The sequence below is a fragment of the Typopeltis vanoorti genome, chromosome 7 (assembly GCF_054136105.1).
Source record: "Typopeltis vanoorti isolate ZY-2024b chromosome 7, IOZ_Tvanoo_1.0, whole genome shotgun sequence".
In the NCBI taxonomy this organism is placed as follows: domain Eukaryota; kingdom Metazoa; phylum Arthropoda; class Arachnida; order Uropygi; family Thelyphonidae; genus Typopeltis; species Typopeltis vanoorti.
Genome location: NC_143555.1, coordinates 57236644 through 57253228, shown reverse-complemented (window position 1 = coordinate 57253228; position 16585 = coordinate 57236644). Strand labels below are relative to the sequence as shown.

General features: G+C 37.1%; 1 protein-coding gene across 1 annotated transcript in view; it reads right to left on the bottom strand.

Annotated features, from left to right (window-relative positions):
- lin-52 (DREAM core complex component lin-52) overlaps positions 1-16585 on the bottom strand; it is an 82003-nt gene that overhangs the window by 28628 nt on the left and 36790 nt on the right. Inside the window, exon 5 of the mRNA XM_090395609.1 lies at positions 1571-1654. Within this exon, the coding sequence (XP_090251735.1) occupies positions 1571-1654 (84 nt within the window). The remainder of the gene's footprint in view (positions 1-1570; positions 1655-16585) is intronic.

Below are 16585 nucleotides of genomic sequence, written 5' to 3'. Positions count from 1 at the left end.
TCCACAAAGAAATGCACCAAACTAAATTGCATCATAGCATGTTGAAGCGGTTCATGGAATGTGACAGTGAGTTTCCTTTACTTCAGTGGCCAACTCAGTCTCTAGACCTCAACCCAATAGAGCATTTCTGGAATGAAGTGGACAAGCAGTTTGCAGCAGCAATGCCCCGCAATCCATTCTGCAACAATTGGATGATACTATTGTATCACCCAATTGTTGATGCAAACATTTAGTTAAATCAATGCCATAGAAAATACAGGCCACTCTTAAGGCAAAGGGGGAGGGGCACTCGTCATTAAATGCTGTTGCAAATAAAGTCGCCACTGAGTGTAGTTCTGTTGCATAAAGGAGGCCCCAAGACAGAGGTGGTGAATTACAAGACAATATCTCAGTAGTGGTCATAAACTGGAGAAGTTGGCCAAAGACAAAATTCAGAAATAGGTGAATATGATATCCTTAGGGGGACAGCATAACTTTATGAAGGGAAGGTTATGCAATTCACTTTTTATTAAAAATGACAACTGAGTTGTATAAAGAGAATGGCTAAACAATGCTGGGTTTTGCAAAGGGCAGGATATCACAGAATTCTGCTGGAGGAGCAAAATCCAGAAGGCAAGTGACTGGTGGTGTGTTGCAGAACTCTATGCTTGGACCACTGCTATTTAATTTGTATATTAATGACTGATGATGCCCAATTGTTAGTGTCATAGTTAATCAATAGACCCTGCCAAATGATTTAAATAGGTTGAAGGTATGGGCAAAAGATGATGGGTACCAGTTTCAGTTTAATGTTGAAACACTGGTACCCATTATCTTATTAGATATTACATGAAAAGTTCTGCATTTTAGGACAAGATTACAATCCGTGTTACATTGATGGACGTGCACCCCCAAGAAACTGATGATGCTAGGGATTTGGGAAGTGTTTATGGACAGGAAGGTAAGAGGGCATACTGCAAAAGTGGCCAAGTTGGTTATTGAAAAAGAAATATTTATATGTAGTGATCAGAAAGTTATCATTCCTCTTTGATATAGCCACATTTGGATTACTGCACACAAGTCTGGTCGCTTTGGTTTTTTGGGGATGTGGAAGTGGTGGAGAGGATCCAGGGGTGAGTAACCAAGATGACTGGTCAGTGGAATGCTTCTTATGAGGATAGATTGATGGTTTGCTAGTTGCAGAGGTTGGTTATTAGATGGAAAAGAGGAGATAAACAGAAACATTTATGTTACAAAAAGGGTTTTATAAGATTGATGCAGGGGAAATTTTTCGGCTATTGGGTAAAGAACAAGGGTGCCATCCCTGAAAAATGAGTAAAAGTGTGGGGGCAGTAAGAATGGCTAGATTTTTTTGCATGGAAAGTAAAGAATAAGTGGAATGAGTTACTAGTCTAGTGTGAGTGCTCTGTTAGTAAATGCATTCAATGAGAGGCAAGACATGTAACTGTGTAAATAGTGTTCACCTTCCATAATGAGTCTTCAACCTCCACGGAGATATTGTGCAATAATAATGACAACCTACCAGAATCAATATAAATAATCATTTAAATAAATTAAAAAAAATCCTTACCTTCTTCTAATCCCAACTGATAAGCTAAATTTTGTAAGTCCTTTACTTTCTCTAATAAGGCTGCAGCTGTTAGGCTTCCAAATCCTGATTAACAGAAGTAATAAATTTGAGAAAGATTAATGAATGTGATGGTATAATCCACAAAATATCTTAGAAACTATATTGTTTTTACAATGCTTTCAAAATCTCCATGATTTCAGGGACTGAACAACATTACTTTAAAATAAAGAGCTTTAACATCAAAACTATCTGTCTGCTCTTGCATCTGTAACGATGGTGTTTCTCCCTATATAGTCTATGAAGAGAACAAACGTGTTCTAAAATAGATCATGACTAAGATGCTGGAGAGCTTCCATTTTTGCAAGGAGGTAAGCAAGGACACAGCTTTCATTCATCTTTGAAACTGGTATGCAATATCAGATTTATTTTTTGCTTGTAGCATTTTGTATGCCTTTTCTTTCATCATTATACTTACAGATTTTACTAATATGATAAACAATTTTCCTAATTTTCATCAGTTACATAACTTTTTTTTTGTCCTTTTTGATCTTCTAGAGCTCAAAATTTCCTCTGGAAGGAAATTTTGAATGAACTAATTTATAAGGATGTAGGAGAAAGGATGCAAAGGAAAAACTGACAAGGTTATGGTGAGAGTTAGTTAACCAGAGGAGAGTTAACAACTGTAGTATATTTGGAAGGAGAGCTGGTTAAGAAAGAGGTCTAGATCATTGGAGAAATAAGAATTAAACTGCATTTTGGTTGATAAGCACACAGTTTGAGTTACATTCACTATTAATTACAAATAACTTGGCTTTCCTTCCATCTTGATCTGTGAAGTTAGAGAGAACAAGCCAGTTTGAATAATGAACATTCAATCTCCAAGGAAGATGATCACTTTTTGTTGGCAATTAGATTGTATGAAATCAGCCTTCTTATATGAATAATCAAAAAGTCAGCATGGTGACTGGAATAAGGAGGATAGTAAAGGTAGTAAATAAAGATAATTGAGTAGGGAATAGAAATCTTGGGTAGAGCAGATCACATAGCTAGGCTACTAACAGGCTGTCACAGTGGACAATATATAACCTTTCACAGTCAAACTCTGTGGGATTTACCTGTGCCCCATTTTGCAACCACAAGACCCATTTTTCCTAGTTGGAGGAAATGTCCAAACAAACCTCTAGGTCAGTGGGTTCCCAACCTTTTTCCACTTGTGTATCCCTTTTAAACCCATTTCTATAAATTGTATCCCTTGTTTTTAAAATAGCTGTTTTTAAATACTGACACTTTTATTCTGTGCCTATTTTAATGTAAAATAGTGGAAATGAGGTAATGAGTTGGGAAAGGAAAATTACTGCACTAAAAGTACAAACCACAGATTTAATTTTACAATATTCGTAACACAGAAATAAGTAGAGCTTTATGTTAAATATTGATAATGATGATCAAGTATTTAACAAACTTTTGATTTATTATTATTAATAATATTAATTTGTGTTATCTGAAGGGTCTGTAATAATTGGTATATAGATCACTAGCTAATCGAAACATTGTTGGTGAGATCATTGAGCTTGCTTTGATGCACTTAGTTTCTTGAAATCAGGCTCAAAAGATGCAAGATACAGTCTTAAATCCATTTTTCCGCTATTAGCGATTATTTTTTGTGTGCCCCTGAATGGCCCAGCATGTACCCCCCGGGGTACACGTTATTATCTGTTATTGACTGAGTATAAGTAAGTGCGTTACATTAAGATAGGCACTGAACAAAAGTGTCAGTATTTAAAAACAGCTATTTTAAAAACAAGGGGTACAATTTATAAAAATGGGTTTAAAAGGGATATGCAAGTGGAAAAAGGTTGGGAACCACTGCTCTATGTGATGGGTGGCCTTCAGTGCCTGGTGAACACTACTACCTTCCTTAATAAATGAAGTGGCCTTGTCATGTTTAGTCTTCCACGCAAAAGTTTTGGTTTCTGTCCAATACCCTTCTCTCATGCAATTTGAATGATATCTTTCAAGGACAAACTACATATACTGTAGAGACTCAGACCCTCCTCTCATTAGCAGTAAAACTGTTCCACAGGGACTAGTCATTAAATAGCACATAGGACCAACCAAATAGCGACAAATCAGGAGGCTTCCTGATCAGCTACTGAAAAGATCCTGCTGCCACTTACTCTGCCAGTTCATCCCTGGAAGGACACCAAGTATGGTGGTATGTAGAAGGGTTGTCAAGGCCATGCTTGAAAAGGAGACTGGGTTCCCACACTTGGGCATATGTGAATCCTTGGCCTTCCACTGCATCCTTCCCCCTAGTTTTATTTAGCTCTTCTTCCCATACAATGAAGGAAAATTTAGTGAAATACAGTTTTAGTGTGATCACAAAAAAAACTTCCACAAAAAACAATTCCAAAGAAGCACAGCAAAACAATAAAAATCCAACCAAAGAAATCCAGAAACATTAATAAATCTTAAAAAAAAAAGTTTCCATATCCACTTTACCAATATCAGCAACCTTAACAGTAATATAAATATTGTGTGCCACTATCTACAGTCATCCTAACTTATTATTCCTATCAGAATCTTAGTTGTCCAAGCTACATCTCATACAATTCCTTCTGCCCCAAGGGCTGCATGTGTGCATTCGTAAGAACAAACATCACGTCAGCAAACATGAAATCTTCTCCACTCCATTTGATTTGGCTCAAAAACTTCTTTACTAAACAATGTTGTAATCATTTGCCGTCTCTATTGCTCATCAAATTTGACAACCACAATGACTTACCTATCTACAAGGGTGGTCTGAAAAGTTTTCGGCCTCGACCATAGATGGCAACATTATCAGCATGATTTTATTTTTTTTTTTTTTGTAAGTTGGTACATCTGTCATAAGCATCCATGTGAAATTGCAAGTCATTCTGTCAAGTAATTTGGTTTTTACAGCTGTCTGAAGCAAAAGTGTTGTCTGTATCCCTTGAAATGGATAAAATTGAGTATTGGGTGATTATAAAATTCTTTGTAAAAGAAGGTTTAATGCCAAAAGAAATTCATTCGAAGTTCATAAAAGTTTATGGGCACTCTTCTCATTCATTTTCGACAATTAAGAAATGAGCTGCCGAGTTTAAACATAGCCGTACCAGCCTTGAAAGACGTCCAAAAGGAGTCCAAAGACTCATCGAGGGAGGACACATCCTCTACATCTTTCTGTCTCCACTGTAGTTGTAGACTCCATCTACACCAACGTCATCTACTGCCCACCACCACCACTCTTATTTCCACAGACAATCACAAACATGCATGCCCATGGTGGGATTTTAACCTGCAGCCTTTTGGCTGGAGAGCGGATATGCTAACTGCTCGGCCAACCAGGCCGGCTAATATACAATTAATAATAATATACAAAAAATAATTTCACAACTATCTTGTTTTTGATAATTTATAATTATTAACTTGTTTTAAAAATGTGGTCTACTATTTTGATATATAAGGGGAGTGCTATTCCAGTTAAATGAGCTTCATTTTATGCATTATTAATATCTAATTTCAGAGTGATCTGAAATCTTTTCATAACTCTATGTCATAATATGTAAGTGAAGTTATTTAGAAATTAGTTTGCAGCTCAAAGGAATTTCATAACAAGCTTTAAAATCTCAGTATTACTGTTCTTATGATGCAAATTAAAGATACCAAGAAATTATATTCTTGGTTTAATCCTTTATCCAAGTGTAAGTAAACAAAGTTTTTGCGTGAAGTAACTTCACGACTGGGCAACTCATATATACAGAGGCTCTTCACATCACTTGCTTTCTTATCTCATAATGCAAAGCACACATCCTTACGGACATGTATAATGCTATACATTATGGGAAGGGTCACTACTCAGGCTGGTTTCGACCTTCATTGAGGTCTCATCAGTGGGAGCCATAATGTAGAAGTCATATTTCTATATACAAGTAGCCAAAAGGTGTCGCACCTTATTACTAAAATACTCTGGATTAGAGATAGATGTTGAAAGTTTTTTCCACTTGGTTATACCATAAATTAAAGATGCCAAGAAATTATACTCTTGGTTTAATCCTTTCTGGGGAGTGATCCTTCCCATAATGCATACTATTATACATATCTGTAAGGATATGTGCTTTGCATTATGGGATACGAAAGCAAGTGATGTGAAGTCATTAGCCTCTATGTACAAGTCGCCCAGTCATGAAGTTATTTCATGTGCAAACTTTGTTTGCTTACATTAAACCGAGAATATAATTTCTTGGCATCTTTAATTTATAGTATAACCAAGTGAAAAAATGTTCAACATGTTCTTATGCTGATTATCTCTAAAAGTATACAGACAACTAATTTTGGAGTGAATAAGCTAAATATTGTTTATTATTTCTTGAAATCTTAAGTTTTATCATTAAAGAAGTGAGAAAATGAGGGAGGGGAAGGATTAAAAACTGAGTCATACAGTTTAATAATTTGAGAATTTTAACTAATGGAATCAAGTAACAGTCACTGGTAATACCAAGCAATGTCACTGCAATTCTGATTCAAGTTAAATTTTCATTTAGATTTTTAGTGAAAGGCCTATATTTTTTTGTATTTGTTTGGTCCTTTTATTTTATGGGAAACTCATCACTCATAATAACAAAGTATCCATCCAAAGAAAATTTACTAAAGCAATCTTTTTTAAATTATTCCTTTGCTTCAAATGAATATGCTAAAGTAAGAAACAACTGCTAATTTATGAGGTCCCCCTGAGGGGGGGGGGGGAATAGATCTCATGTCAGAGAAAGAGTGAAGAGTAAAAAATTATAGTATTAAATTTTTACAAGGCTGTAATTTAGTTTGTTTTAACTTATTTTTTATGTGCAATTTACCAAGTAGAATCTTTATCATTTATAACTAATGGTGCTAAACTTTGGCCTTGAAGTTCGGTATCTTTGTGAACACGAAATATCTCTAAATTTCATTGAATTCGTTTATTATGAACAAGATATCACCATTTCCTACTGGTTCAAAACTGTGATTATAATATGTTTGGGCTAATAAACATGCATGCCATCCTAAACTCCCATGAAAACTAAAAGTATGATGTATTACAGCTGTTATGGAACTGAGAAGCAAGAACTAGATTCCTTAATACAGAGAAAGCTTATTTACTGCAGAGACACCAGAACAGCATAAAAATATCAAGAAATTTTAGAATTAAAAACCAATGGGCTAATAGGATCTGTATTGCAAGTTTGATAACTTATTAACCACATTTGAAAAATAAAGTGCATAAATGAACTGTTAAGTAAATATAGCTGAAAGCATATTCATTTAAATAACTGAATAATTTTTTCTGAACTATATGATAAACTGGATTATGGAGAGGAAAATGGAAACAGTTACTTGATTGCAAGCACATTGTGACAAGTGTAAAGATGATGCTTCAAATATATCAAAATATTAGCAGTTTATTAAATTACCTAATTAATTTTGCTGTTAAGTGGTATTGTGAGTTAACATTATGAAATAAATTATAAGAAAAAAAGGAATTTCATAAAACTGTTAAAAAAAAAAAAAAAACTTTTATTTTGCTTAAATTTATTCAAGTAAAAAAAAATAAGCAACTCTAAACCTGTTATTCACCTTAAAGAATTATGAAATATTGAGTGTTGCTTAGATTTTTCTCCATATTATTATATATTGCTAATGAGTGTGGATACTCGGGGTGCTTAAGGGTCAAAGCTGTATAACTGAGAGGAGACCTCCACATAGCCTTTAAAGGAATGTGGAGAACCGACCAGGGCTTGTGACCTAATGTCCAATCCTCACCTTGTCGTGGTGCACCCTGTTGGGTATCTACTTTGATACTGAACGAACGAGGATGGGCTGGCAATTTGGGATTTAGCCACCCAAATTGTATTCTTATTGGTTAAACCAAAATAAAAAATGATGGTACAACATGACAAAATTTCATGCCGGCTGGGGCGTCGCCCGGTTAAACAAGGCCCCCATTGTTTTCACCAGGGAAGCAGGGCAAACAGCGAAAAGTCAGCTACTGGAACAAATCTGAAAACAAACCCCAACTCAACATCGCCAGAGTTAAAGATCGGTACTATCAACGTAAGAAGCCTGAATGGCAAAGAAATGGAGCTAGCTGAGGAATTAGATAAGTACCAGATCGACATAATAGGGGTGACTGAAACAAAAAAGACCAAAACTGGTGAGATCTTTCTGAGCAATAAATACAAAATGTTATATTCAGGCAATGACAATCAAGGAAAAGAAGGAGTAGCCATAGTATTCAACACAAAATACGAGGCTAATCTTCTTGAATGGCAGTCAGTCTCAAGTAGAGTAATGTGGGCAAATATGAGAATGGGGAACTGGACAATGAGACTTATTTGTGCCTATGGTCCCACAGAAGGTTCTACTAAGGTAGAAGTGGAGGAATTTTTTGAGGCTTTAGAAAAAGCAACTGACACAATGAAAAAGGAAAAGTTGGTCCTTGTTGGGGATCTAAATAGTAGAGTAGGAAATGATTGTGAGACATACAAAAATATTTTGGGAAAATTTGGAGAAAAGAGCAAAGCTAATAATAATGGCAAATATCTGTTGGATTTCTGCTCAGGACATGGACTGGTTATTACTAACACCATGTTCCAACATAAAAATGTGCACAAATTCACATGGAGAGAAGAGGCTAGGAATTAGAAAAGTCTCATTGACTATGTTATTGTTGATAGTGATGTTTTCTCCCTGGTGCAGGACACCAGAGTGTACAGAGAATTTGAAATTGGAAGTGATCACTATTTAGTCTTGAGCAGGATAAAATTGAATTTCATATTGAAAAGAATAACATGTAAGAAAGTTTTAAAGCGAATAAAAGTTGAGCAGCTCTCAGATGTGAACTGTAGACTAAAATACAGAAATATTATTGAAAAGAATATGAAAGAGTTTGATAACAGGAATCAAACCTTGGAGATGCAGTGGCAAACTCTGAAGGAAACATTGATTGATTCTGCCAGAGAGGCATGTGGTGAGGTTGTGTGCAAGGATAAAAAAATCAGAACTCCCTGGTGGACACAGGAAGTTAAAGAGGCAGTGAAGGAAAAGAAGAAAGCATATCAAAAGTTCCTGGCAAATAAGTCAGCTTTTACTCTTACAGAATACAGAGACAAATGTAAGAAAGCTAAACAGTGTGTAAAACTAGCTAAACAAAAGTCATGGGAGGACTTTGGCAAGAATATAGAAAATAAATATCAAGAAGGTGGCAAAATATTCTGGAGGTTGTTGAAGAAGCTTAGGAATGGAGGAAAGAGTGCTGTAAAAGGAATTAGAGATGATAAAGGTGAAATGAAAACAGGAGAAAAAGATATCCTTGAAGTATGGAGTAATTACTTTGAAAAACTGCTAAATGAAACAAGCAGTGATGACAGCACAGTGATAAAAAACACTGACCAGGCATGCAGTCAGGAATACATATCCATACTTGAAGTAGAAAAAGCCATCAAAGGCTTGAAATGTGGAAAGGCAGCAGGAGTAGATGATATTCGACCAGAAATGCTGAAGTATGGTGGTATAAGAGTCTTACAGTGGCTGCACTGCATAGTTCAGAAAGCCTGGACAGAGGGACGAATTCCCGATGATTGGAGTAGAGCTCTCATAGTACCCATATATAAAAAGGGAAATAAAACTGAATGTGAGAATTACAGAGGTATTTCCCTACTGAGTGTTCCTGGCAAGATCTGTGCAAGTATACTTGAGAAACGGTTGAGAAGAATTGTGGAAGAAAAGCTTGGTGAAGAACAAGCTGGATTCAGGTCAAATAGAGGCTGTCAGGATCAGATCTTCACTTTACAACAAATAATCGAGAAAGCATGGGAATATAACAAAGATCTGTATTTAAGTTTTGTCGATTTGGAAAAGGCATATGACAAGGTGCCAAGAGAGAAGCTATTCAATACGCTGCAGTTATATGGTGTCAATGGGGCATTATATCAAGCAATACTTAGTCTTTATTGGAGTTGTGAGTCAGCAGTTAGAATTGAAGTACAGGAAGATGGTTTAATGTTAAATCTGGTGTGAGACAAGGATGTACATTATCCCCTCTGTTATTCATTATCTATATGGATCACATTATGAAGGAATGTGGTATTAAACCTTATATCAAAATTGGAGATGTTAATGTCAGCTCTTTGCTTTATGCGGATGATGTTATACTTCTAAATAAATCCGCTACAAGTCTGCAAGATTCTCTGACTAAATTGAATAGCTGTTGTAATAGATATGGTAAGAAGGTCAGCAATAAAAAGAAAAAGACAATGAAAATAGGCAGAATCATTGAAAATGTCAACTGTGTTGTGAATGGAGAACCTGTGGAACAAGTAAAACATTTCAGCTACTTAGGCACAATTTTTACTGAAGATGGTAAACTAAATATAGAAATAGACAACAGAAAATCAGCAAAGCTGGTATGGTGGGAAGTCAATTGAATAAATTCATATGGAATAAGAGAGAAATTAGTCGGAACACTAAATTAGCTGTATACAAGACAGTGTTTAAACCAGTTTCAACTTATGGATCTGAGAGCTGGGTCAGAAGTAAAACACTTGACCAAAGACTAGAGACCGCAGATATGAGAGTCCTGAGAAAGATTCGAGGCGTGAACAGATGGCATCAATGGCAATATCATATTAAAAATGAGGATATTAGGAAAGAACTTGACATTGTCAGCATCCAGGAATGCGTTAGCAGAGCTAATCTCAGATGGTATGGTCACTTAAATAGAATGGGAGAGGAAAGATTAGCAAAACAAGTGTTCTCTGCCAGGTTGGCAGGAAAACGACCCAGAGGAAGACCAAGATATAGGTGGATTGATACGGTACAAAGTGCCTTAGATGATAGAAATATAAGATCTGATAATGTTGGAGTCTTGACAAGTAACAGACTGATTGGAGGAAAATTGTAGATAGGAAGTTAGTAATGATGTAATTTTTTCATGTAGTACTGTCATATCCTGTACACCCCTTGAGGGTACATGGCAGGAATTTGATGATGATGATGGTGTGGATAATCAAATTTTAACAGTATACGAGTACTGTTTACCAGTCCATTCTTTCTAATGTTTTTTTTTTTTTTCATTACTTCCAATGAAGCAAGTAAAATAAGATAATTTTCTCATTATTCAACAAAAAAGTGACTGCTGAGAAAAAGCTACTGGCATTGGATTTTTTTTTTCCAGAATGTTTGAAATGTCTTTCAAATTCTCTGCAAAATAAATAAATTTTGTTGTTGTGGAAGAAAGAACAACCAACTCTTGAATGAATAACAGATATTTTGCTGAAAGTTACTCAGTTAATTTTTTTTTTTTTTTTAATAGCAGAAAGTAGCATTCATTGATATTTGGAAGATTGTTTTGTTCATAAGAACAGAGACAGATGGAACGAAGAAAGAAGATGAGACATTGTTTTGATAAGTTTGGAGATGAACTCTATATGGATTTGGCAAGTAGCTACTTGTGTTCTTATTCTTACTGATTCAGAGGAAAACACAGGAATGGTAATAGTCAGTTCAGTGGAGGAGCACACATGAAGCTACCCATGAAAAAGGCATAATGCAGAAGCAGTCTATGAGAAAGTGATTAGAGAGAATGTGAGAGAATTCTTAGGGATTTTTTGTGATTCTCTCGAAATGTGAAAACAATATTCTAAGGTTGAGCAGATTTAGGATTTATAATGTGCTAGGAGCTGGCCAGGAGAGAAGCAAGCGTTAGAATAAAAAGGGTAATAAGTTTTTCAGCAGTTGATGAAGCTATGAATTATGTGTTTATGCCAAGAAACGCTACATCTGAAAGTCAACCCAAGAAGAGAAAATAAACTTATCTTGACTGGAGATTGGAATATTATCAAAAGTAAGAGGGACAAGTAATAAGATAGAACTGTATTTGCATCATCATCAAATTCCTGCCATGTACCCTCAAGGGGTGTACTGGATATGACAGTACTACATGAAAAAATTACATCGTTACTAACTTCCTATCTACAATTTCCTTCCATATCAGTCTTACTTGTCAAGACTCCAACATCATCAGATCTTATATTTCTATCGTCTAAGGCACTTTGTACCGTATCAATCCACCTATATCTTGGTCATCCTCTGGGTCGTTTTCCTGCCAACGTGGCAGAGAACACTTGTTTTGCTAATCTTTCCTCACCCATTCTATTTAAGTGACCATACCACCTGAGATTAGCTCTGCTAACGCATTCCTGGAAGCTGACAATGTCAAGATCTTTCCTAATATCCTCATTTTTAATATGATATTGCCATTGATGCCATCTGTTCACACCTCTAATCTTTCTCAGGACTCTCATATCTGCAGTCTCTAGTCTTTGGTCAAGTGTTTTACTTCTGACCCAGCTCTCAGATCCATAAGTTAAAACTGGTTTGAACACTGTCTTGTATACAGCTAATTTAGTGTTCCAACTAATTTCTCTCTTATTCCATATGAATTTATTCAATTGACTTCCCACCATACCAGCTTTGCTGATTCTGTTGTCTATTTCTATATTTAATTTACCATCTTCAGTAAAAATCGTGCCTAAGTAGCTGAAATGTTTTACTTGTTCCACAGGTTCTCCATTCACAACACAGTTGACATTTTCAATGATTCTGCCTATTTTCATTGTCTTTGTCTTTTTATTGCTGACCTTCATAACATATCTATTACAACAGCTATTCAATTTAGTCAGAGAATCTTGCAGATTTGTAGCGGATTTATTTAGAAGTATAACATCATCCGCATAAAGCAAAGAGCTGACATTAACATCTCCAATTTTGATATAAGGTTTAATACCACTTTCCTTCATAATGTGATCCATATAGATAATGAATAACAGAGGGGATAATGTACATCCTTGTCTCACACCAGATTTAACATGAAACCATCTTCCTGTACTTCCTTCAATTCTAACTGCTAACTTACAACTCAAATAAAGACTAAGTATTGCTTGATATAATGCCCCATTGACACCATATAACTGCAGCGTATTGAACAGCTTCTCTCTTGGCACCTTGTCATATGCCTTTTCCAAATCGACAAAACTTAAATACAGATCTTTGTTATATTCCCATGCTTTCTCAACTATTTGTCGTAAAGTGAAGATCTGATAATGACAGCCTCTATTTGGCCTGAATCCACTTGTTCTTCACCAAGCTTTTCTTCCACAATTCTTCTCAACCGTTTCTCAAGTATACTTGCATAGATCTTGCCAGGAACACTCAGTAGGGAAATACCTCAGTAATTCTCACATTCAATTTTATTTCCCTTTTTATATATGGGTACTATGAGAGCTCTACTCCAATCATCGGGAATTCGTCCCTCTGTCCAGGCTTTCTGAACTATGCAGTGCAGCCACTGTAAGACTTTTATACCACCATACTCCTGTTACTTGGTGTCGCACTGATTAGATCGTCGGCTTGTCGAGAGCACTTGAAAAGATTAGTAGTATTTTGTGTTAACATTAGATATTTTACTAGAATTTTAAGTAGTATTGTTTGCTTTTGTTTCTTGGTGTGTCTGTGCAATTTTTGCGTGTTTTCTGTTATTTTAATTATTATTTTTAAAAAAAGATAGCGTACACATGGCACCGATAAAGAAAAAAAATGGCAGCCAGGTTGCCATGTTTGTTTAAGAGTGTCGATGTAAACGAATTTATGCAATGTGCTGTCTGTGAGATGTATGCCTTGTGAAGAGCGGTGGGAGTCTGGTTAGAAAGTGATAGTGGAGTTAATATGTGTAGAAAGTGTAAAGAGAATGAGGACTTAAAGCGTGTTTCGTGTGTCGATAGTGATATCGTTAACGATAGTCAGCATGTAGAAAATGGCGGTGTGCTAGAGAATTGCGTGGTAGTGCCAGATAGGTGTGAGAGCGTCACTGAAAGTGTAAATTAAGGTAGAAACACAGAAAGAATGGATGGTTTGATCGATAATGAAAATGGTGAGAGTAGTGAAATTGCCCTTTTGAATGGTGCGATACACAGAGCTAAAAGACAACTGGAGCGTATGGAAAAATGTGTGTTAAACATACCGACAAATAACCGGCGGAAGTCTGTGACGGCAAATAATAGAATGTTCGGAAACGTCAATAAAATGAAGGAGCGAGTGCTGTATGGGGATTCGCTATTAAGAGGCGTAATAATTGAGAGTTTAACGAGGTCGTACCAGCCAGGTGCAAACATAAAGGACGTCAGCGAATCTATTCGACTGCAAAAACAGAGGGTGAAAGAGATGATAATCGTTGCAGGAACGAATGATTTGAAAGAGGACAAAATGGAAATGATAGAGGATGTGAGGGAGTTGTTTGAGGTAGCAAAAGAGAAGAGTGAGAGAGTTAAGATGGTGAGTATCTTACCGCAGTATGACAGCAAAGTGTTTAGAAGGAGGGCCATAATTGCCAATGACTTTATGCGTGGGTTATGCATGGAGAGTGGTGTGGAATTTGTGGATGTGTGGAATGAGTTCGATGGGCGAAAGGACTTATATAAGATGGATGGGTTACATTTGAATGGAGTTGGTGTACGGAGACTTGAAAAAGTGTTGATGAATAATGTGGAAGTGGATGTACAGACTCAGGGAAACTAGATTTATTAAAGGGGGGAGTAGATATGCAGACTTTCGGGGGGCAGTTAAGTGTATGAATGAGTATATTATGCCCAAGCGAGTACGACGGACAACAAATCAGAATGGGATATTTAGTATAAGGCATCAAAGTAGGGATGGGACAAATGGGTTTCTGCGATTCATGTACACTAATGCCAGGAGGATTAGGAACAAGAAGGAAGAGTTTTTGGCCATGGTTGGCACTTCCAGGCCACAGGTTGTCGGTATTAGTGAAACATGGCTGACAGAAGATGATAAAGCTAGTGGGATTGAATGCAACGGGTATAGCATGTTCAGGAGTGACAGGGTGAATAAAAAGGGGGGAAGAGTCTTACTGATGATAGCTGATGAGCTTCAGCCAAGGAGTATAGAAGTTGAACTGCAGGATGGGGAAAAAAGCACATTTGAGGCTGTTTGATGTGAGATAGAATCTAGCAGAACAAAATATACAATTGGGTGCTGCTATAGACCGGGTGATGAAGTGGATGGTGGGGATAGTATGCATAGGCAAATAGAAGAAATGAGTGGAAGGAGGGTAATTATTATGGGTGATTTCAATTATGGTAACATTGACTGGAAAGAGGAGAGGGCACATGGGAGGAAGGAATTGGATTTTATGCGGTTATTAAAGGACAACTATCTACGGCAACATGTATTGGAAAATACCAGGGGGAAGAGAGTGCTGGACCTAGTAATTGCAACTGAGAATGTGGCTGTAACGAACATGACCATGTTGCCACCAATTGGTGAGAGTGACCATAAGGTCATGACTTGGGATGTGGCGAAAGGAGTCGAATTTACATTTAAGACGGGGTACATGTGGAATTACCGGGCTGGTAAGTATGACAAGCTTAGGTGTGTTCTTGGCTCAATGCCATGGCACGTAAAACTGCAAGGGCTGGATGTTGATAGTGCATGGGAGGTGGTTAAGAACTGCTTGCAGGAGGCAATGGTTAACTGTATACCAAGAGTCCGAATAATAAATCAAGTAGGGGTTAAATGGATGAATAACACTATTAAGCTTGAGCTGCAAAAAAAGAAACAATTGTGGAGGGAATTTAAGGAGAAGGCAGCTCGTGTTGTACGTGAAGCGGCCAAAGAATTGTCAGTGCCCTTGACCATTTTATTTAATTTGAGCCTCATGACTGGGTCAGTCCCAAGGGGATGGAAAGAGGGGAAAATAGTTCCACTGCACAAAGGTGGTTCCAAGGCTGCTGTTGAAAATTACCGGCCAATCAGCATAACAGGAATCATTATCAAGGTCTTAGAGAAAATAGTCAAGAGAAAAATACAAGATTGGATAGAAGAGAATGGGATACTGTATCGGGGACAGCATGGTTTTGTGAAGGGTAGGTCATGCCTCAGTAACTTGCTCACGTATTATAAGACAGTGACGGCTGAGCTGGATAAGGGTAATGGGTTTACAGTGATTCTACTGGACCTTGCTAAGGCCTTTGACAGGATACCACATGGAATTCTAATCAGTAAATTGCAGCACATGGGAATGGACATAGGGTTGGCGAGATGGATAGGAGGGTGGTTGACGGAGAGATATCAGAGAGTGGTTTACTCAGGAGTAGAGTCCACACGACGGCCTGTGACTAGTGGTGTACCACAAGGATCTGTTCTTGGACCACTGCTGTTTAATTTGTTCATAAATGATATTGGAAAGGATCTGAGAGGAACTGTTCATTTGTTTGCGGATGATGCGAAGTTGGGTAGGGCAATAGTGAATACAGATGACGTCAAAATTTTGCAGGATGATTTGGATAGATTGGAGGTCTGGGCTAAGGAGAATGGATGTCAATTTAATGTGGCAAAATGTAAGGTTATGCATTTTGGGGTGAAAAGATTGGTGGCAGTTTACTGCATTGGTGGAACCGTGCTCCAGGAAATTGATGAGGCACGAGATTTAGGAGTGTTGGTGGATAAGGAATTGAAATTTAGGGGACACATTGCAAAAGTGGCCAAATCAGCTCATCAAATCACTTGGTTGCTGAAGAATACGTTGACAAGCAGAAACAAGCAGGTTATTGTTCCTCTGTATCGAGCCTTCATAAGACCCCATCTCGACTACTGTGCTCAGATTTGGTCACCTAGGTTTCTTCTTGATGGGGAAGAGGTGGAGAGGATCCAGAGGCGAGTGACCAAGATGATAGCAGGTCTGTGGAATGAACCGTATGAGAACAGGTTGAGGATTTGTGGGTTGCAAAAATTGGTTGATAGGCGGAGGAGGGGATATATGATTGAGACATTCAAATTACTGAAGGGTTTCTATAAAATTAATTCAGAAGATATTTTTGAGAACAAGGCTGGTTGTGGGAGGACTAGGGGACATCCATGGAAACTGGGCAAAAGTGTGGTTAGTAA